Source organism: Eublepharis macularius, chromosome 9 (assembly GCF_028583425.1).
Source record: "Eublepharis macularius isolate TG4126 chromosome 9, MPM_Emac_v1.0, whole genome shotgun sequence".
Lineage (NCBI taxonomy): Eukaryota > Metazoa > Chordata > Lepidosauria > Squamata > Eublepharidae > Eublepharis > Eublepharis macularius.
The window spans coordinates 43,310,249-43,331,343 of NC_072798.1; the positions used below are offsets into that span (position 1 = coordinate 43,310,249).

Here is a 21,095-nt window from a genome sequence, read left to right on the forward strand (position 1 = left end):
TGCTTTTCATGTATCCGTAAGAAGCCAGCCATGATCATTGGGTTTCCCCAGTTGCTGTCATTTTCTCTCCACAATAGTAAAAAATGGGGTGGTTGATGGCACCTTCTTTGGGGGGGGGGTCTAAAATGGCTCCCCAAGGTCCAATCTCCCTGAAACTTGGAGGATCATTAGAGGACAGGTAGCAGTAGTTCCCCTGAAAATGTTGTAGATTTATTTTGCAAAATGCCACTCCCATCCCCCTGGATAGCCCCCATAGTTTTCCCCATAAATAACAATGGAGATTGGAGGCAGCTGGGGACAAACAAGCAGGAAAGAGTTGATTCGGGTTGACAGCAAGAAATGTTGCCCTGGCTTCCGAAGTGGGGATTGCCCACCCCCCTTTGCATAGATGCCCCCCTTCCTGGAGGGCAGAGCTGCAAGATCTCAGCAGAGGAGTGGAACCCCCATTTTCAGCCCCCCTCTCAGGAAACCCGGTGGGTTTTTTCCCCAATATGTCCAATTGAGTTAACAAGTCTCCCTCTCAGAAAAGCTGCAAAGGAAGGTTTCAGCATGCGTGAAGAGAAGGTGCATCATGGAATACCATCTCTCATCTGGGAGGAATGGAAAAGAAACACGTGCCAATCCAAGCACGGGATTGAGTGCAGTGTGGCCACAGTGTGCAAGGGAACAGGGAAACTCATGTAATTCATCTCGTGTCGTTTGGCTCTGGGACTCCTGCTTTAAACACACACACGTTTTGTATTGTTGTGTACTATAGTCAGATTGAATTTTGGAAATCTGAAGTTTATGGATGACACTCCTTTAGGTCTGACTGGAAATGCCTTAAATTTGTTTTAAAGAAATGAACTGTGGGTGTGTACATATGCATTTTGTCAGTTTATTCCTTTGTTTTTTAATCCTCAAATGAATACATTACCCATATTCATTTTATATATAATTATTTATTAAATGCTGGTCATGTGCTCAATATAGTATGAGAAGGAAACAAATAAATATTATAATACAGTTATTAACACATAAGCAAAACCTGAATACCCTTTTTCCACTGGTGTAATGGTGGACACAATACCGTCAAAGTTCAGCACTTATTTTGCTGAAAGAAATATAAACACCTGTGTGTAACTCTCCCATTAAAGTTAATGGGATATAAAGATGCTTAACATTGGCTGGAAAATGCCTTCTTTTTCTTGAGCTTGATGCGAAAAGTTCTATCTTTCTCTAAAACATGAATGAACATTCTGAAGGAGAAAGATAGATAAGGCTAATATAAATACAGCTTTTGTTAACTACGGTTTTCCTCCAGATGCAGCTTGTCGTGATATACTGGCCTCTAAAGAACATTTGAAAGAACCCGTCAGTGCAATCCTAAATGACACCCTTTTAAACACAACGGACTTAGAAGAGGGCCAGCATGACCCCCCCCTCACCCAATTTCGCCTTCCTGTTTCCCTCCCGCTAGAAAATGAAGCCTATCTTATTTATTAGAACTCTTTACAAAGCAAATTGGCGATCATAACAAGGGTCGCCTCCTCACAATAACGGCTGGTGTGGAATAATCTGCATTTCCTACTTTTTTCTCCCTGTGGTGGAGGAGAGGTAAAGGAATCAATACTAGAGCAGTCTGTGTTAGAAACAAGGTACAGAAATTAGTCCTATTGGTAGAAAAAAAAAATTCAGAAGGTCAGTGGAACTACTCTCTGGACAAAGCTCCTGATTCCAATATAGATGTGTCTTCAGTCATTGGAGAAAGATGGAGGTGCATCATGCCATTGGTACCCACCCCCTTCCATTCACATCCTGTCCAGTTTGTTGTTGTGGTTAAGAGCGCAGGACTCTAATCTGCATACCTGGGTTTGATTCCTCGCTCCTTCACTTGTAGCCAGCTGGGTGACCTTGGGCTAGTCGCAGCTCTCTGGAGCTCTCTCAGCCCCACCCACCTCACAGCCTCTGCATGCACCCCAGCCTCCCGCCAGCCAATTGGCCCGGCTTTGCTGCGTGATGACATCATCACGTGATGTCATCACTCAGTCCGGGGGTCGTGTGTGCGCTGCGCGTGCGCGTGCACATGGGGAGTCACCATGGGCACCAGAAACCCTGCCGCCACCAGTGTGAAGGGCGGTATATAAATCAAATGTTATTATTATTATTGTGCAACTGGAAGGCCTGTGAAACTTTTATGACAGAAGTCATACCTTAAGCCCTGAGAATTAATGCCAGCTGGTGTATCAATGGTGAATAATATAGATGGTTTTAAAAGGGAATTGGGCAAATTCGGGAAAGAAAGATTTTCGTTTTTTCAACTAAAAATGGAGCTGCTATATGTAAATATTTCTGACTGTCAAATGGCATGACTTGTTTGTGACTCTTCCCAGAGAGGCATCTGGATAAGGAAAAAATGTGCGCTCAGACCTCCTGTGTGACCCAGCAAGGCAATTCTTACATTCTGACCCCATATGATCATGCTTCGAGAGACATAAAACATCACAAGGGAGACAACGGAATGAGGTTAAAAAGCTGAATTACTCTCTTGGTCCAGGTCTAGTTTGGGTCCAAACTCCAGGACAAGTTGGCCACAGCTGCAGGAAGAGAGTCTGAGATTGAGTCAGATTTAGAATCAATTAAGTAAACAAGAGGTCAGTGAAAAAAAATTAATTCAAAGCTGATCAAATGTTCAATTTAAATTTAGTTAAATTTATTCCCCTATCTTCCATTTTCTTTTTTGCTCTATAGACAACGTGGGGAGTTTCACTTTTAAAATACTGTGATTTCTTTTTTTAAGGGTCATTCCAGTGTTTTATTTAAGTATTTGTTATCTAACTGTTAACAGCTACTAGTCATGGTGACTAAAGGGAACCTCCACATCCAGAGGCAATACACCTCTGAATACTAGTGCCCAGAGGCAAAATCCTGGGAAGGCCTCAGCCTCTGTGCCCTGTTGATGGCCCTCCAGAGAAAGTGGTTGGCCACTGTATCAGACAGGATGCTGGACTAGATGGACCACTGAACTGATCCAGCAGGACTCTTCTTATCTTAGCAGGTATGAGAGTTGCTAGGAAAGGTTATAGTTGGCTTGCCTGGCCTCCTATTATAGCTGGAAGTCTGCCCATTGCTCGCTGCCACTCCGATTGGCAGCAGGAGAAAAAAAATTTAAAACGACAATGTAGCTGATGTTACTACATTACTTCCAGGTAAAATCTGGAAGTGACAAAGTGGTTGGCCACTAGGTGGTTGGCTCTAGAGCCACCAGTGGTTGGCTCTAGGAATTGCCAGAAACTCTGTGGTTTTACTATAGAGTTTCCTTGATTCCCATAGCTACCCTTTATTATTTCCAGGTTTTACTTGGGCTGAAAGTGACATAGTAGCATCACTGATGTTGCCTACATCGCACCCCCCCCCCCCAAGTCCCCACCTGCAGCCCTCCCACCAGTTGCTAAGCTCGGCCTAGTAACCCTAGTTGTAGCATTTTATGAAGACAATGTTATATGGACCCAGTATAATTACAATACTATTGATGAAATTAAGAACAGTCATTGACAAGCTACCTGCGAGAAGCAAATTATCATTGACTCTTCTTGCCAATTTCAGTGTTTCAGATGCATCAAAAGATCTAGACCAAGAGTAGTCACTCAGCTTTTTACTCCCACTTCCTTCAACAGTTCATGAATGGGAAGGACTGTCTTTTTCATGCTCTTATATTGTGAGGTAAAATTAGTTTGGCCAAAATGCTAAGGTGAAGGTGCCTCAGCGGAACTCAGAAAAGCCATCGAGATTCATTAAAAGAAGGAAATGGATGAATGAAAAAGTATAAAGTGCCATATGTGCAGAAACAAATATAACAGCATTTCAGAGAAAAAAGAAAGCAAATCTTCCTTCATCCACAGTACCATTGAGTTCCATCATTGTTTTAATATAACTGAAGCACCGAATTATTTGTGAGGATTTCCAGCCCTCAGGCAACTCTGCACTGTTTTTCCTGGTACTCCTTGACAGCTGTTACTTGACCCCTTTCCCGCCAGCATATCCTTGGTATGGACTAGGCCGTGTTTTAGGTCGTGGGATGGAAAAATCCTGTTGAGACTCAAGGGTCTGAAAAAGGAATTATAAAGATAAGATTTTAAAATGAAATGTATTCTGCAAGAAACAATATGGTGCTTAACTGGTCTGGTCTTTTAAACAAATAGGATTGCTTTTTCTGAGTTAATGGGTCTCTGCATCATCTACGACCTCCCACTATTACAATAAGTATAATGATAAATTGACCGAGGTCCATGTGTTTAGCTGTGGAACAGAAAACCCAATGTCTGGATCATTTAAAACCAAACTGAGACTGGTGAATGACTGTAAGAAGGAAGGGAATCCTTATTAAACAAGGCGTATCATGAAGATAAAGACTGCATCAACCAAAAACAAAATAAGATATACTTGATCTCAGCTCTGATCTCAACCTCATAGACCATTCTTCTGAATCTACCTATAAAAATGAAGCCCTGTTATGCAGACACCATTTATGAAAAACAATTTGTTAGCTGAGTTCATCCTAGGTTGCCAACCTCCTGGTGGGACCTTGAGATCTTCCAGAATTAAAATTGATGTCCAGGCTACAGGGATCAGTACCCCTGGAGGAAATGGCGGTTTTGGAGAGTGGATTCTATGGTATTATACCCCAATGAGGTCCCTTTCTTCCCCAAACCCCACAGTCCCTAGGCTTCGTCCCCAAATCTCCATGACTTTCTCAACCCAGGGTTGGCAACCCTAATTAATCATGTTCCAAACTGTCCTGAAACATGACAAGTGAATAGCATCTTCTTTTTCTATAAATGACGAATTTTTCCATTTTTAAAAATGTCCTAATGAGGCTATGAATCAATTCAGAAGATATTTTATTTACCTCCAGCTGAAAATGAGTTGAATAAGGAATATATGGATGGTCCCCAATTTCTTCTGGAGCTAAAAAGAAAGAGAAAAATAAACAAAAAGCAAAAATAGAAACTCAATGCGCTGATTTACTTCAGAAAAGTACCACACAAGTGAACCAGACTTAATTTGATTACAAACAACCATTTGTAGCATGCTGGTCACTACTTGTAAACTCACTACATGGTTTCATATAGACAGAGAGTCACAACAGGTTGCTTCCTCATGCCCTATGTTTCTGTGAAATAATTGCAGAGGAAAAGTAATGCGCCCTTACTTCATAACATGCCTTGAGGCTCTGAGACAGGCCAAAAAGTATATGTTCATCAACTAATTAAATAATACACTTACTAACTCAAAAACCAGATAGTACAGATAACTTCATAATTTATATTGATTATAGGTATATAAATAATACAAGTAGATAGGATCCTTATCTTCTGTAAGTAATCTGCATGTACTGGTCTCCTCACAAGACCCTATTTGTCCCAGATTCTTTTCTTGGCCCAAGACAGGGCTGCCAAAAGAAAGGGACTAGAGGGACAAAATTCTGAGGGCTGCCCACATTGCCTTGGAGCAAAGCAAGGTGCCTGTGTAGGAGATTAACAATATTCCTGTTCTAATCAAGCATCTTGCATGAGTCAGTCCTTATGAATGTCAGGAGAGCCCAGAGGCAATCTAGGGGCAGCAGCCCTGCCCATTGAAGATGAATTTATTGGAAATCAAAGACAGTGAACTCTTTCCTTTTGCAATGTTCTTTCTCCACTTTACTTATATTGCCTAAATATGTTATTATTGATTTTATTACTTCTTAATTCTTTGTATTTTGATATTTGTGTTTTTATATCAAGGGTTTTATGCCAAAAACCTAAAAAAATAAATATATAGGTTCATAGTTACAATTCACTTATTGAACTCTCAGCCAGCCTTTGGCCTGGGTGCTGCTGCGCATGGTGCCAGTGCGCCTGGACTGCAGCTCTGGGCCACAGACAGGGACAGCCCAGGTCCCGGCTTTGTGGGAGGTATACATCACCCTTGCTCCCTCTCTACCACTCGCAGGCCTGCTCAACCTGGCAGAGTCCCTGCGGCCTCCTTTTACTTTCAGCCTTCCAAGGCTTCCATCCTCCTGGCCTCCTCCTTGCTCTCTCTTCCTTCTCTCATTCATCTCTCTAGCTCGTCCTCCTTCCATTCTCACTCTCCTAACCTCCTTCTTGCTCCTACACAACCCATCCCATCCTATGGCTGGTCTTCCCTTATATCCCTTCACCCATTCCTGGGTCCACCTGCTAGCCACGCCCCCCAGCACTCTAACCACTTCCCAGGCTGTCCTAGGCAGCTACACCTGGGGTTGCTCTGTTGGCTGCTCTGGCTGGCCACATCTGTGCCTCCTTTGCTGGCTCCTGGCCTTTCTTTGCTGATTGCCTCAGGCAGCCCCACCTGAGGCTGCCTTGCTCCCAGCCTCACCTGGTCCTTGCTACTCCCTTCTAGCCTGCTTGCAGGTTGGGGCATGGCCCTTTGCTGCCTTTCCTCCCCTGCCCGTAAGGTTGCTGTCTGGCTGGCTGGCTGTCCCTGTTCCCTGTGCTGTCTCCCTCTGGTCTGGTCCCCTCCTGGCTGTCTTCACTCTCCCTGCCTGGGCTCTTAGCCTCCCACTGGAGGGTGGGGCTAGCTGGCTTCCACCTGCCTTGTCTGACCCTCTGTAGCTTGGGTGCTTCTTTTCTCCCCTCTGTTGCTGGCCTGTTTGGGACCAGGGTGACTGTCATGGTGGCTGGGTAGCTGTCTCCTGGTTGCCTCCCATCACCTCCTCCTGGCAAGTCCGGAGGCTGAGCCTCAGACCCCGGACAGAACAATTGACATGTTGTACAGGGAAAGTGCTTGCTCAGGCCAGCATAGACAGAGGAGCCCCATATGCTCAGCGAATTTCCAACACAGAACCTTGAGCACTTCTTCAGAGCTTGCACAGACAGTTCTCTGGCATCAGAGATATTATTCTTAACAATGACATGAAAGCTGTTCAAATGCAATGGAGGAGGGAGAAGAGTTTTCCTATTAGATAAAAGACTCATCTTCTCCTGCTCCATTTAAGCAAACAAGCAACCAAAAAATAATGGAGGTGTTCATCCTGAAACAGTAGAACAGTGTGCCTGTAATAAGGGAAATGTATTGAAAACCAGAAAGAAAATACTGAGTGTGAAGCCAATGAGATACAGCAATAACGTGATAGAAAATTCCCATTGCATTTTGCAGATATTCATCAGGGGAACTTATTTAGTAGCACAATGGACTAATTTTACATTAGATATGGTCTGAAGCCAACACAATGGCTTTAACCTTTTCTCATGTCCGTGGATCAGAAAACCTGAAACCACTGTGAAGTTGGCTTCCCATTTATTGAACTGGTGTATCCCCAAAACTGCATGCCTTTTCCAAGGCACCTCCTTTACACTAAAATACCAAAAAGACTGTAGAAAGAGACTGTTGAAATGACTCATACTACTTCAGTTTTAATCTTAAAACTATTTGAGTCATTCATTCTGCAAAAGCTTTTTTCTCACACAAAGTATCTGCCAATATCACACATATGGAACTTCTAAGGGTTTACAGTACCTGCTGTGTTGTCCTCCTGAGCATAGGCTCGGTTCTCTACTCCATAAGTTTTCTTCATGTGTTTAGGCTGGCAGAAATTATTTTCTGGAGGGTAGTCTCCAGGCTTTTCTGGAGCAGTAAGGAAGCAAAATTCAGGCACTGCATACAAAATCAGGAAGACCCATCCATTAGCTACCAGAGCAACACTCATAACGGGATCATCCCAGCTGCTGTTTCGATTGGGTTTCATCAGCAAGGTGATCCAGGCCACCCAGATACCAATGGAGAACAAGCTAGTGATGAATATGTGTGCTCCATGCCTCTTCCACCTTCTGTATGGCCCACAGAATACAAACAAACAGACAACAAAGAGCAGGGCCATGAGGAACAGCACATAGATTAGAAGCAAAACAAAGTCATCACGGCTTTGTTGATCCATCTCATTTTTCTGCTTGAGTGTTTCTATATTGATGATTACATACTGTATGGCTATGATAATTTGTACAATGGTGAGGCTGAAGGTGATAACCAGTGACATCGGTGTTGAACTTGGGGTTCTTCCTCTCACCAGCTTGATAAGGTTGAAGGCATGGACAAGGAGACAGGAGAAGCAGAGGGCAAAGAGGACTCCCCAAAGGAAGAAGCGAGTGGGGGCAGTTCTTTCATTAAGCTTGATGATGAAGGCAAAGGTGAGGCCAAAGATTCCTAGAGTGCCCAGAAGGAAGAAGAACTGGACTGGGATCAGGCTTCTCTTACAGTTGTCTTGGACTTTACAGATGAGGCAAAAAAGCGCCAGTATGAGGATGATGGTGGTGAGAACACCAGCTGTAGCCAGGCTTTCTAGAACAATGCCCCAATCTTTGACAGTGTCACAGAGGAGGTAATAGTCACTACTTATGTTGCCACAGCCTCTGGGGGGGCCTTCAGTGGTCATAGTGCCTCAGAGTGAATTACTTGTCTGAAAAGAAGATCTGTGGAAGATAAGAAAACCAAGGGAGTAAGACAAAACAATAAAGCAAACACATGTACAAAATAAAGCAAGAACAGACATAATGGATCAGGCCTTTAAATGAAGAGCCATATAGATCAAATACTTTCAGATTTAATTTGAATAAAAACCATTTATAGATAACTGAGTCATATGAAATATGAATTGTGCTTTATACTGAGCAGAACCATTGGTTCGTTTAGTACAGAATTACTTCCTCTGATGGGAAAAAGTTCTCCAAGGCCTCTGGTAGAAATTACTTTCCTAGTTATTCTATTTCTTTAGAACTGATTAAAGAAATGTGTACAGAATACCTTTATCAGGTGAATTCACATGAGCATTTCAGCAGAAAATATGGGTGCCAATGAGTGGCCTCAGTTCACTGTGAAATTGTTATCTAATAAATATTTATCCCATCCTTCTTCAAATGAGCTGAGGGCTGTATGCATAATTCCCCAGTTTCTCATTGTATCTCCGCAACAACTCTATGAGATACATTATTCTTAGAGAGCATGACTGGCCCAAGGCTATCCAGTGAGCTTCATGGTAGACTGGTAATTTGAACCCATGTCTATTCTCTTTAAAATACTAATAACAAGCGGGAAGTCCAGTTACATGCAAGTTAGCCAAGCTGAGTTTGAAGGGGTAAGTAACTTCTCCCTTCCATGCATGGACCTGAGGCAAATCAAGGTAGAAGAAACTTACAATTTGAATGTGATCTTTCCCTTTTCTGTTTAAGAATCTAGTCTGATACACCAACCAGTTCTCTTTTTTCCTAACGTATATAATATTCTGAAGTGTTCAAAATACTTCACTTCATACATAGATCTAATTCTGCACTGGGCCCTAGAGTTTGGATTTTAAAAAATTATACAATGGGGCCAGAGTATGGAAAAGGAGATGTTTCTACAAACCAGAGGTGGAGGTTGGGGGTTTATAGAAAAACCCCAGGGCTAAAAAAAAAAATCAGGAAATTTTAAAGAAAACAAATAGAAAAGCAATGTGTGTAAGTGTTGTTGTTTTTTTAAATAGCTACTGAAATCTTGGAAGGTGACATTTTGAATTGTGGGGTTGCCCACAGCAACTTCATATATAAGCTTTTTTTTTTTAATGAAGGAGCTGGAAAAGGTAGAAATCAGCAGTGGGAGCACTGAAGGTTGAAAAGGTGGCAACAGGAAGGTGGGGGTCAAGAAACAGAAGCATGGGCCAGTAGCGAGTAGGCTTTTCCCTCCTTGGTAAGTACTTGAGAGTCTCCTTCTCATACATTATATTGTTGTTGTTTTTCCAGCAATTTCTTTTACATTATTGCTATCCTTATATGTGGTGCTGAGCCTAAGAATGTTATTTACCAAAGGTAAATAAAGAGCTCAGGGCAGAGGGGACTGTCAAATCGGGGTTTTCCTAGGCACAACTTAACCACTGTGATACACTAGCCATCCAGAATTGGTTGCCATGCGTTTATTTCATCATGAGCTTACAGCGTCTTGTCATGTGGCTGCACATTGTTCATCCATTTGTTCAGCCTACTTTCCAAAGCTTTACAACAGTCTGGTAGATGGCCTCGAGAAAGAGAGTGAACTAAACTGTTAAATAGATTATTATGCATAAAGCAAAGGTCAAGTACTCAAGTACTGCCTGCTCTCCTCTCTCAAAAAGGAAAGAGCCACTACATGGACCCCAATGCTTATCATGACCACAGTATGAAGGGGAGAGGATATAAATCTTTCTCTCCCAAATAGCTTTACAACTGAAGGACACAACACATTCATGCTGCTATTAGAACTGCAGTGTTGGACTAAGCAATGTCTTGTGGGTGAAGAACAGAAAAAGATCCTGCAGGGGGCAGAAAGCTCTACCTAGACAGGACTGTAGGAGAATGTGGGTTCTTTATAAAGGGGCTTTTCCTTGTCTGTCTGCAGAGTGCTATTTTTAGTCCTTCTAGAACTCTGCTCACATTTTTTCTCAGCTAACAAGACAAGTAGGTTTTCTCTTTATAGCCAGTTTGTTATTACATAATTATACCTTTTGTTATTGTTAACCAGTTCAGTGTTCTGACAGCTGCATAGGCCAGAAATCCCATTCCCCTGCCCCCTGCCATCTCTCACCTGGTCGGGGGGGGGGGAGGTGAAGAAACGGGCCAGAGAGCCCTGCAGCATGCTTCAAAACACTTCTTTGTCACACCGAGAATGACATCATTCTCAACACAATGCAAAAGTGTTGGGGAACACATGGAACCAATTTGATAAAAATCAGACCCAAACACTAGATTGGGGGCTGATTTTTATCAAATCAGCCGCACGCATACCTCATTGCTTCCGCGTCATGCCAGGAGTGATGACATTCCTGGTGTGACAAGATAGTGCTCTGGGGTGCGAAAGGAGTGTGCACTCAAGGTAAGTCCTTCCAGTGTGCCCCCCTCAAGACCCCTCCATCCCTTGGTTTCAAGTCCAGGGGTCCTGGCAACCCTAGCATAGGCACTCTGCCAGCATGTAAGACAAGAAGACAGGCACCTTCTTTTAACCTGTCCTTTTCCCTTCTGAAACAAATACAGTCGGAGGCTCTGATTTGATTGACAAGACTGCACAGGAGAAGGGTTAAACCCAGGGCCCAAGCTTTTTTTTTTTTGAGCCCTGTACAAACTTGTATAACGATGATGTCATACAAGTTTGTACAGGGCTAAAAAAAAAAAAGACGTGACGAGACGTGCCCCCACGGGTCAGTAATGACTCGGTGCTTGTACAGGGGTACTACCTTTACGTTTACCTACAAACTTGTATAACACCCCCCCACACACACACATGCCAACACCACAGTCCCTCAGTCCATACATACATATCATGAACCATTACAAAAGTTTGCTTTAGTTATGAAATTATGGTTGCATATTTTACATTTTGGGAAAATTCCCACTTTTTGCAACTTTTGTTTAATAACATTTATTTATTTAACATTATTTATAGTCTGTCTTTCTCACTGAGACTCAAAGTGGATTATATAGTAAATCAATATGATACATAGTTGGGAATCATTACTGAAACAAAGCATAAGCAATTTAAACATGACACATTAAACAATACAGAAATTACCTAACAGGAGCATACTTACAGCAACATACAGTATGCAGTAGTACAGTCTACAGTCCCTGTCCCTTCACCAAAACATCTCTCTGAACCAATTCCTTACAGCACAGCCCTATTACCTGTGCAAAAAAAGCCCTCCTGAATAATTCCGTTTTACATAGTGTGCAAAAAAACAGGAAAGTGGAAGCCTTCCTAATCTCATCAGGCAGGACATTCCATAAGGTGGGGCCACCACAGAGAATGCCCATGTACGGGCAGTTATTGATTTTGCCCATTTGCAGGGTGCCATCTGCAGAAGGCTCTGTTCAGAAGAGTCATAATAACACCAGCCTGAGAGTCCTACAAGTTTTCTATTTGGTAACTTTTTGTCGCTAAAAAGGACTATCCTGTCACTGTCTTTTAAAAAAAAAATCTAGTCGACTAACATGACTGTAAAAATTAGGCCAATTAACTTAAAGCTTTATTTTTTCCCTGGCCTTTTCATTTAAAAGTCATGATCTAGCCGCCCCCCACCCCCACTCAATTTCTCTGGCAAGTTCATGCTCAACAGACAATGTGGCTTAATTCTTCTTGCCCCGTTGCAGAACCTGCAGTTTTCGATGAGTGCTAGGCTTGCTGAAACTTCTTTCAGCTTCTTCCACAGTCACCAGCAGTCACCAGCACCCAAGGTACAAAATAAACCAAACTCTTATGTTATATCTTGAACCCAAGTGAAAAACTCACTTGGGTGAGTTATGCTGGGCGAGAAGGTTTAAATATTCTATTCACTGTTAATGAATTGCTGACAGTCTTCAATGCATGTCTTTACTTGTAGAAACTGAAAATATTGGAGTGAAGATTAGTGTATTTGCCCCTGAGGAAGAAGATACACGTGAAACAAGCTGATTGATCACTGCCGGCCGCTTGTTGGGCGGTGCAAGGGGGGGTCCCTGTGGGGTCCCACTCCGTTCATACACATTTCTCTCCACTACAAGAGACAATAACCTTGTTCTGACGGTTCTTACCCTATCCATCTGAGTGAGCATTGGAGCGGGGTTTCCCGACAGAACTTTTTCGTTCAGGCGGACTTCCATCAGCACCTATTGCAACGCACCGAGGAGCAACTTAAAAGAAGGACTTGATACAAACTAATGCTTTTTAGGCTCCGCAGAGGTGCCTTGCTGTATGAATGTCACACTGGTGTTAGATATATAACACACGGTCTAGATATCGTATAAAAACTTACAGCCGTTTGGTTGGAAACTCATGAATGTTTTGCTGAATAATTTATTTGTATATTCATATATTTGTAAGAATACTTTGGAGACAATACAATTTGTACTGAGAGCTTTGTAGTTACAGTAGTCCTGTGAGTTTTTCACTTGGGTTCAAGATATAACATAAGAGTTTGGTTTATTTTGTACCTTGGGATTTTTGTGGTTTTCGCAGTTGCTTTCCCTTGGATAGCCTCCCAGTGTTTCACACCTATTCAGTCTCTACATTGAAATCATTTTCATCTTGATTTTGTTCATCTGCCTCCCTAGTTACTATAATGTGGCCTAGGCTTGCCATCCGCCCCCCCCCCCCCCGGCTAGGGTGAGAGATCCCCTGCTCCCACTTGCAGTCCCCCTGGCCAGGCTCATATGGCAGGTGGAGGGGGAGAAGGGAGTGCACACGCTCCCCCTCTACAGAGGAATCTCAGTGCGCACTGATTGAAAACTGCCTCTTTGGAGGCAGCTTTCACTTTGAGTACGCACGCATGCGCTGCAGCTCCTTCCTTCGTCCCTTTGGAAAATGAGTTTCCCTCCTCCATCCTGTTCATTTTCCAATGGGACAAAGGAAGGAGTTGCAGTGCATGCAAGTGCACTCAAATTGAAAGCTGCTCCCAAAGGGGCAGTTTTCAGTCAAAGCGCACTGAGATTCCTCTGTGGAGAGAAAGTGTGGGAGTCGGCACTGTGCACATGCACAGGAAGTAAGTGCCCCACTGTCCCCACTCCCCAGCCCCCTGTATTCCCTCATGTTGCCTGACTGGAGAAAAAGCTTTGTCTAATTTGAAACACTGAAGCATGGATATGATAGATCCAGGAGGCCCAGCAGTTCAGAACATTTTTCAAGATTGCTGCTCTAACACTGCTTCTGATTGGCTCCAGCAAATCCCACAACATGAGGAGAATAGATATAGACAAAAGGAAATAAGTTTCTATAAATATCCTCAGGCGTTATCCTCAGTCCCCCCGCCCCGCATGTCAATGGGGATTGTAGCCTGGGCCTGGCCCCTCTGCCCCTCTAGGCCCCAATAAAGTGTACCCTCCCGTACCTTGTGAGGACCTTGATTAAACCCCTCTTGATGAAAACCTCACTGATCTCCAAGAACTTCATCTAGCTTGACCCTTTCATAAAGGAAAGATATTTGACATTTGAAAAATTATGAAAACAATAAAATACATGTAATTACATTTACTCATATTCATCCAATGTTATGTTTGAATCTCCTGATCTCCTGTCTCTCCCTTCCTCCGTAGTCTGCTACTCTGGTCACACTGGCCTTTTTAAATTGAATTAAGGGTTACTAGTCTCTTGCTGGGGGAGGGGATCCCCCACAAACCCTGCCCCCACTCCCCGCTTACCTGGCCAGCAGGGGAAAAGGCAGAGGAATATGCCTTCCGGGGCACGCTCCCAGGCACCACGACACATTTCCACTCACTGCAGTGGGCCGATTTCAGCCCAAATCAAGCCCAATTTGTGTCATTTTGGGCCGAAATCAGCCCTCTGCAGAGAATAGGAGCACTCCAGGGCCCATCGTACCTCCCTGGCAACTCTCCCACACTTTGCAGCAGGATGAGCTCATCCCCAAACAGGCCTGATTTGGTCCCAAATGGGCCTAAATCAGCCTGCTGGGGAATGCAGGAGTACTCCACGGCCTGTCCCGCCACCCTTTGCAGTGCTCCCAGAGGAGAACATGGCTTGCATGATGACGTTAATTCCTGGAAATGATGACATCACATAGTCCTGGGAGCACTCGCAGAGCACGCGCATGAGGACATCTGTCCGGTGAGTGCCAGGTCTCTCACCTCCCACTTGGAGAGTAAGGGGACCTGGCAATTCTGTTAGAATTTTTGGGGCAGGATCCTATCTTTTTTATCCTTACCTATTCTGTAAAGGAGTAAGCTGATAACACCAAATAAATCCATTTTAAAACTCCTTTTCATTGCAGAGCCCTAGATGTAGGTAGATTTGCCAAGTCTTGTTACCCTCTTGGGAAGGGAACCCACAACTCACCTTCCTTGGTGTTTTCGCGTGAGTGCACCCTGGACAACGCAATGATGTCACTTCTGGGAAATGACACCATCATGCAAGGACCAGGAGCTCACCCATGCTTCACAGTGGGCTAATTTGGGCCCCAAATGGGCCTGATTCAGCCTGTTTGGGGCCCAAAGTGGCCCGCTGCAAATTGCAGGAACACTCTCAGGGTGGCATGATGACATCACTCCCGGGAGTGATGTCATCGCATCACCATGGGAGTGGGCTCAGGACTCAGGAGTTCTGTTCCCTGCCTTTCCTCCCTACCAGCTAGGTGAGGAGTGGAGGGGGGAGCAGAGGATGCCCTGATCTTCAGCGGGGGACCTGTCAGCTCTACATGTAGAGCTAAAGATCTCTCTACCAATGCCTCCTGCAACTTTTTCCTTTTTAAAGGAAGTGTTTTTTGAGTTGCCTGAGTTTTCTGGAACAAGAGTATTTTATTTAAAATGGTAGCAGATGTCCCTTTTAACTTAATAAATATAAAGTAATTGGGATACCTCCACAATGAGACCCCAATCTTTTTGGCTATAATACTGTCAGCATTGCATACAACAAAACTTTCCCTTCCTGCCTGCCATGCAGACATGTCTTCGGGGCACTGAAATCAGAGAGCTTGTCATAATGCTGCCTGATGCTTTTCCAGTGATAATTTTCCAAACTATTATCCACTATTTCAGTATCTGCTTGGAAACATGGGCCATTTCCACGCGGTTTACCTTATTCTGCAAAATACTGAAATCTCATGAGAAGACGCGGTTATCGCGTCTTCTCGCACAATAACAGCATCTTCTCATGTGATAACAGCGTCTTCTCGCAAGATTTTGCGCGAGATTTCGTTATTTTGCAGAATAAGGTAAGCCGTGTGGAAACAGCCATGGTGGCTGTCCAGACAGTTGTGAATGGCAATGAGATTCACCGTCTCCATAAATACTTAAGAACAAAAGCATGCATTTTTACACACAAAAACTGTAGCGCACTTTTCAGGTATTACATCTACACATAGAGGGAGCCCAGCAACCGTGCATCTCAGAAGCTCAGGCTACTGCAGTGCTGTGATCATATCTGAGCCCAAATCCCCTTTCAAGATAGTTAAAATGGTTAGGAGTAGGGTTGCCAACATCAAGGTGGTGGCTGAAATTACAACTGATGTCCAGGCCACAAATATGTGGAGAAAAAGGCTGCTTTGTAGGGTGGACTCTATGGCATTATACCCTGCTAAGGTCCCTTCCTTCCCCAAACCCCATCTGCTCCAGGCTCCATCCCTCAAATCTCCACAAATTTCCCAACTTGGAGCTGGCAAAATTAAAGAGGCCAAAACAGGCCAATTCCACCCTGGGTTCGTTCTTTCGTTCCTTCCTTCCAACATTTTACTGCCATCAACAGTTGATGCCTCCTGGAAGGCAACAAGCATAGTCTGGAGTGTTTATATTTTTTTAAAAATTAAACACACATTTTCCTTGTATATCTGGAAAATCCCATTGAGTAAGTAGCAACCCCTGTGTTGTTAATGGATAGTCCTATTTTACAGCCTTAGCAATAGATATCATACAGGGCCATTAGGTTTGCTATTAGGAGGAGAAATTCAGGTTCATTGAAGACAATGGGATGTTCAAAATGGTAATGTTAGAATTTAATCACCTGAGCTATAGCCAGTTTTCCGTACCATATTTCCAGGACAGGCTCCAGGGAAATGAATAGAAAATCAGTTAATTCCTCATAACAGTGCAACGGAGATTCTTATAACCCTGTCAACAAGCTCAAGAGTCTTTGCATTTTAATTGTCCTGGAGTTGTTAGGATCAGAAACATGTATGTTCAGAAACTTTTACGTATTTTAAAAAAAATCCCTCATAAATTGCCCCTTGAGCCTTTTTCTATAGTCAGAAGTATTACCCAAAGAGGTTTTTTTTCTTTCAGGATGACTTAAATATGGTAAACATGACTGTGGTCTTGAAAAATCCACTAGGCAAATGGTGCATGAAGAGAGCTGATTGGGTCATGCAGATGAAATTTGTAGCACTACCCTGGGGGGGGGGGGGATGTTCCTGTTCTAAAACCAAGTTCTCATTCTTCAGGTGGAAACCGTTGTGTCACAAATAAAAATGTCTAATTTTGTTTCAATTCTTGGGTGGTGTGAATCATTGATCCAGATTGAGCGATGAATCCACTGACCCTCCACCCTGAGCAGTATAGTTCTTAACTGTAGATATTTCCCCTTAGACATGACATTTTTGAACATGTGAATCAACTCTGTGGAGAAGACCTCCACAGCAGCATTCTTCCATATGAGCACACATGGAAATTTCAGATTGCTGTAGGAAGAGAATCCTGCTCTTTTCCTACTCAGGGAAACAGCTGGAAAATGGCACACTGGAGAGAAGGTAATCTTGCATGCAAATTCTGGAATGGTAGAAGCCACACAACTTGACTTTGTGGCTTCCCTTTCTTGTTTTCCCGTACGTGTAACACATTGTCAGATCAAGACCAAACTGGACGTGACGGCAGGAGGCCCATTTTTCAGAAGCAGGTTGCCACCAATGCAGGATGGAAGCAGTCAGGAAGGGGATTTGAACCCTCCTGTTGCCTCTGCTTCCTTTCTCCCAACAATGATTTCTCCCTAGTTGATTTTTGTCCCAATGGGGCTCCATGTCCCAAAATAATCCTCATCAGAAGAACAACTGGGGAGAAGTAATTTGGGAGGAGAAAAGCTGGATTTGGGAAAGGGTCTACTTCCTGCCTCCTGCCCATCCATCATGCGCTTTAAATCTCCCCCTTCTATCCCTTGCTTTACTTCTAATTACTTCTGGTTGCATCTTCAGATGTGGCTTTTTTAGTCATGTTGTGTGTGGGTTTAGAAAAGTGGCTACAGAAATATAAAACTGGCTATAACAGAAATATAAACAGTAAATAAAATGAGTATGAGAATCACAACCAGCAATCCTAAGAACACACAACATCAAGATTGTCTTCCTGGATCAGACCAAAGACAACTTTAATCCATGCTCCAGCTGTAGTTTACATGATTTTATCTATCACCTCTTATCTGTCTATCACATTTATATCTCAAACTACATCCAGAGTTCAAGGCACTGTAAAAAAGAATGGAGGTGTCCCATTTTTTTCTTCAGTATAACTTTGTGAAACTTGTAAAGCACACACCGAGAGAGCCACAATACCACATTAGCATTCTGAAGAGCCACTCACAAACTTACAGCCCAGTGAAGTCCTGGACATTTTTCAAGATATCCCTTTTGTGCTCATGTTTTATCTTTCTTACATATCTGCCCCCCACACTGCCTCCAAAACAAGTAAAAGAAGTTGCCACACAGTGGTAAATACCAGTGCTCTTTCACTGAAACAGATCCAAACTCATCCTTCATCTTACCAAAGTTAGAGTTCTATAGTCCCATAACAGTAACTTTGACTGTGTCATTGCATTTACCTTGACTCTGTTCTGGCTTGAAGCTGAAAGGTGAATTTGCTTCAGTGGCAGAGGCTGAAACAAAACGGGAATTCCTACAGCAGCCACCCAGCAAATAATCTCCGTTCGTCTTGTTTCTCCTTCAGCAGACAAGCAACAAAAATGTCCTCATAAACTCTAAGGGCAGTTTTAAAAAGCAAGGGTGATGAAGGAGTTGGGCACGCCTATTCCAGTTCCACTACTCCTGGTGCTGTTATAAAAATAATGTCCTGCTGCCAGAAGATGAAGTAAAAATGTCTGACGTCAACAGGACAGTCACCCCTAAAGTTGGGTGGGGAAGGAAACTGCCTGTACCAGCCCCAGAACTGAATCCATTTGCATTCATCAAGTCAGCCGATAAACTGCACCTCCCTGGGAGTTGCAAAACTGAGAGGGTGTGGGAGACCCTAGGCCAAGAATAACACTGCTGTGCTCCTCCCCATCATACCTTTATATATTTGGCTAATAGTCACTCCAGCCAATGTTTTGAGAGGCACAAGTGTGGCTATGATTAACCATTTCCCATGCCTCCCACTTTCACTGCTCTTTATAAAAAAGTCATTCCTGCCAGCAGATTTTCAGGAATTTTCTTCTTGTCTTCCTAAACAAATCTTCAGGGAACACAAGAACAGCCCTATTGGAACAGACCAGTGGTCCATCTAGACCAGCATTCTACTTCCAGCAGTAGCCAACCAGATGCTCCACAAGCAGGGACACAGAAGCCAAAGCCTATACACTGTTGTCCCCAGAAACTGACACTAGGGGTGGTGGTGGGGGGGAAATGTCTAATCTCCTTTTAAATCTGTATATGCTAGTGGCCTTCCTGAAGCAGAGAATTCCACAAGTTATTTACTCTTTGAGTGAAGTAATACTTCTTTTTGTCCATCAATTCCATCAGGTGTCCACTTTTTTCTAGCCCATGCATAATTTTGTAAATTTCTGCACCTTCTCTCAGTCCTATGATATCATTTTTGAGATCAGGCACCCAAAAGAATCTCAAAAGTGATACCCCTACACCTATACAAGCACATTAAAATAAAGGTGATTTTATTTCCAGAATTTTTTATTTTCAAGTCCTAGCATCTTTTTAGTCCTAGTTGCTTTTGCACTATTGCCACAAACTGAGACAACATCTTTTTTTTCACAACCACCCCAAAATGTTCTTCCTGATCAGCTGCCACCAGCTCAGACCCCATTAGTCTATATGTCTAGTGAGGATTTTTCCCCCCAGTGAGCATCACTTTATATCCACTTACATTGATCTTCATTTGCCACATTGTTGTTCACTCACTGATCTGGAGAGATCCTCTAGGAGATCCTCACTCTTGCTTTGGTTTTCATCATGAATAATTTGCTATCATCTACAAACCTAGCCAATTCACAGCTCACGCTCTGTTCCAGATCTTTTATAAGTTAATTAAATACAGATCCTAATGAAGTTCCTGGGAAGCCCCCGTTTACTTCCCTGCATTGTAAGAACTGTGTGTTTACTCCTACCCTCCGCTTCTGATTGTTTAACCAGTTATTCATTCACAAGAGGACCTGTCCTCTTATCCCATGACTGCTAAGTTTACTCAGGAGCCTTTGATGAAGGACATTGTCAAAGGCTTTTTGGAAGTCCATATATAATGACTACTGGCTCACCATTATCAGCATGCTTGTTAAAACTCAAGGAACAACAAAAATTGTGGGGTGGAGGAAGGTAAGGCAGGATTTCCATTTGCAAGAGTCCTGTAACCACAGTTCTAAACTAGTTCAATTGGATACATCCTGCACAAAACCTCTGCTGTTGGAAAAGAACAAATCAAGTCTTCTCTGCTACCTCAAACTTCATCCACTGCCCCCAAAATGCCTCTAAGGAATTAAAATCCTCCCTTCTTTCAGCTGAAATTTCCACCAGACCCAACCCACTGAGCCACAATTCAGGGCCAAGACATCCTATTGAAAAGCAGTGGCCACCCAACACTACCACCACTTAGAAGGTTTGCGTGTGTGTGTTTAATTGGCAATTGACTATGTTTTAACTCTCTATCAGGTTCTCTGAATTCCCAGCTTTCATTTTTTTAAAGTTTCTAAGCTCTTTCATTGTAGAGATATTCCTTTCCCCTTATATCTCTGCAATGAAAGAGGCTAGAGTTTTTTTAACGAAAGCTAGGAATTCAGATAACTTTATAAACAAATTCTCATAGTGTTACAACATTATAACTATCTGTCAATTTTAAAAATCCTGGAAAAGCCTGCTGGTGGTGCTGGGGTGGGGGCTGGTCCAGTTCCAGGTTTGAGGGCATCCAGAATAAGAGGGCATCCCTCTGCCTACCACCAGACCCCTGCTGCTCATACATCTCTGCCCCATCTGCCTTTCCCCCAACCTGCCTCTTGCCTTGAAAACTCCAGGGGGTAGGGTTGAAAGATGAGCCTGGCAACCGTAGCGCCTGGAGTTTCCAAGGCAAGAGATGAGCAGAGATGGTGTGCCATTGCCTTTAGCTGCATATCAAACCTGATGTTCTCTGATGGTCTCCCATCCCATGGCTGGCCCTGCTTAGATTCTAAGCTCTAACTAGCTGAGGCTAGTGTGGCCTATTCAAGCTACTGTTTTTTAATGAAGACAAGTAAAAAAAATACCCACAGGGTATCACCAAGGCCTTATTCTCTTTGGATCATGGCCAATAAAGCAAACTAGTAAGAACTCTTTTTAGTGCAGCTTCCCAGATAAAAGAGGAGTGAATACAGCTTGAGATGGTCTTGCAGAAAGGTCAGCTACAACCTCGTTGAAATCAGAAGACATCCCTGCC

The 21,095-nt window shown here is 43.3% G+C and overlaps 1 protein-coding gene across 2 annotated transcripts; it reads right to left on the reverse strand.

The window, feature by feature from the left end:
- Nucleotides 1-921: 921 nt before the first annotated feature.
- LOC129335859 (retinoic acid-induced protein 3-like) lies at nucleotides 922-19,756 on the reverse strand. 2 transcript variants are annotated; one of them, XM_054988694.1, is made up of 4 exons: nucleotides 19,560-19,756; nucleotides 7,519-8,468; nucleotides 4,889-4,947; nucleotides 922-4,086 (listed from the first exon to the last, which is right to left on the reverse strand). In XM_054988694.1, exons 2-4 carry the CDS (start codon nucleotides 8,429-8,431, stop codon nucleotides 3,994-3,996), a joined length of 1,065 nt encoding a protein of 354 aa, XP_054844669.1. In that variant the 5' UTR covers nucleotides 8,432-8,468; nucleotides 19,560-19,756; the 3' UTR covers nucleotides 922-3,993. The 2 variants fall into 2 exon arrangements, with proteins under 2 accessions (XP_054844669.1, XP_054844668.1); XM_054988693.1 differs by lacking the exon at nucleotides 19,560-19,756 and adding an exon at nucleotides 18,286-18,523.
- Nucleotides 19,757-21,095: the final 1,339 nt, after the last annotated feature.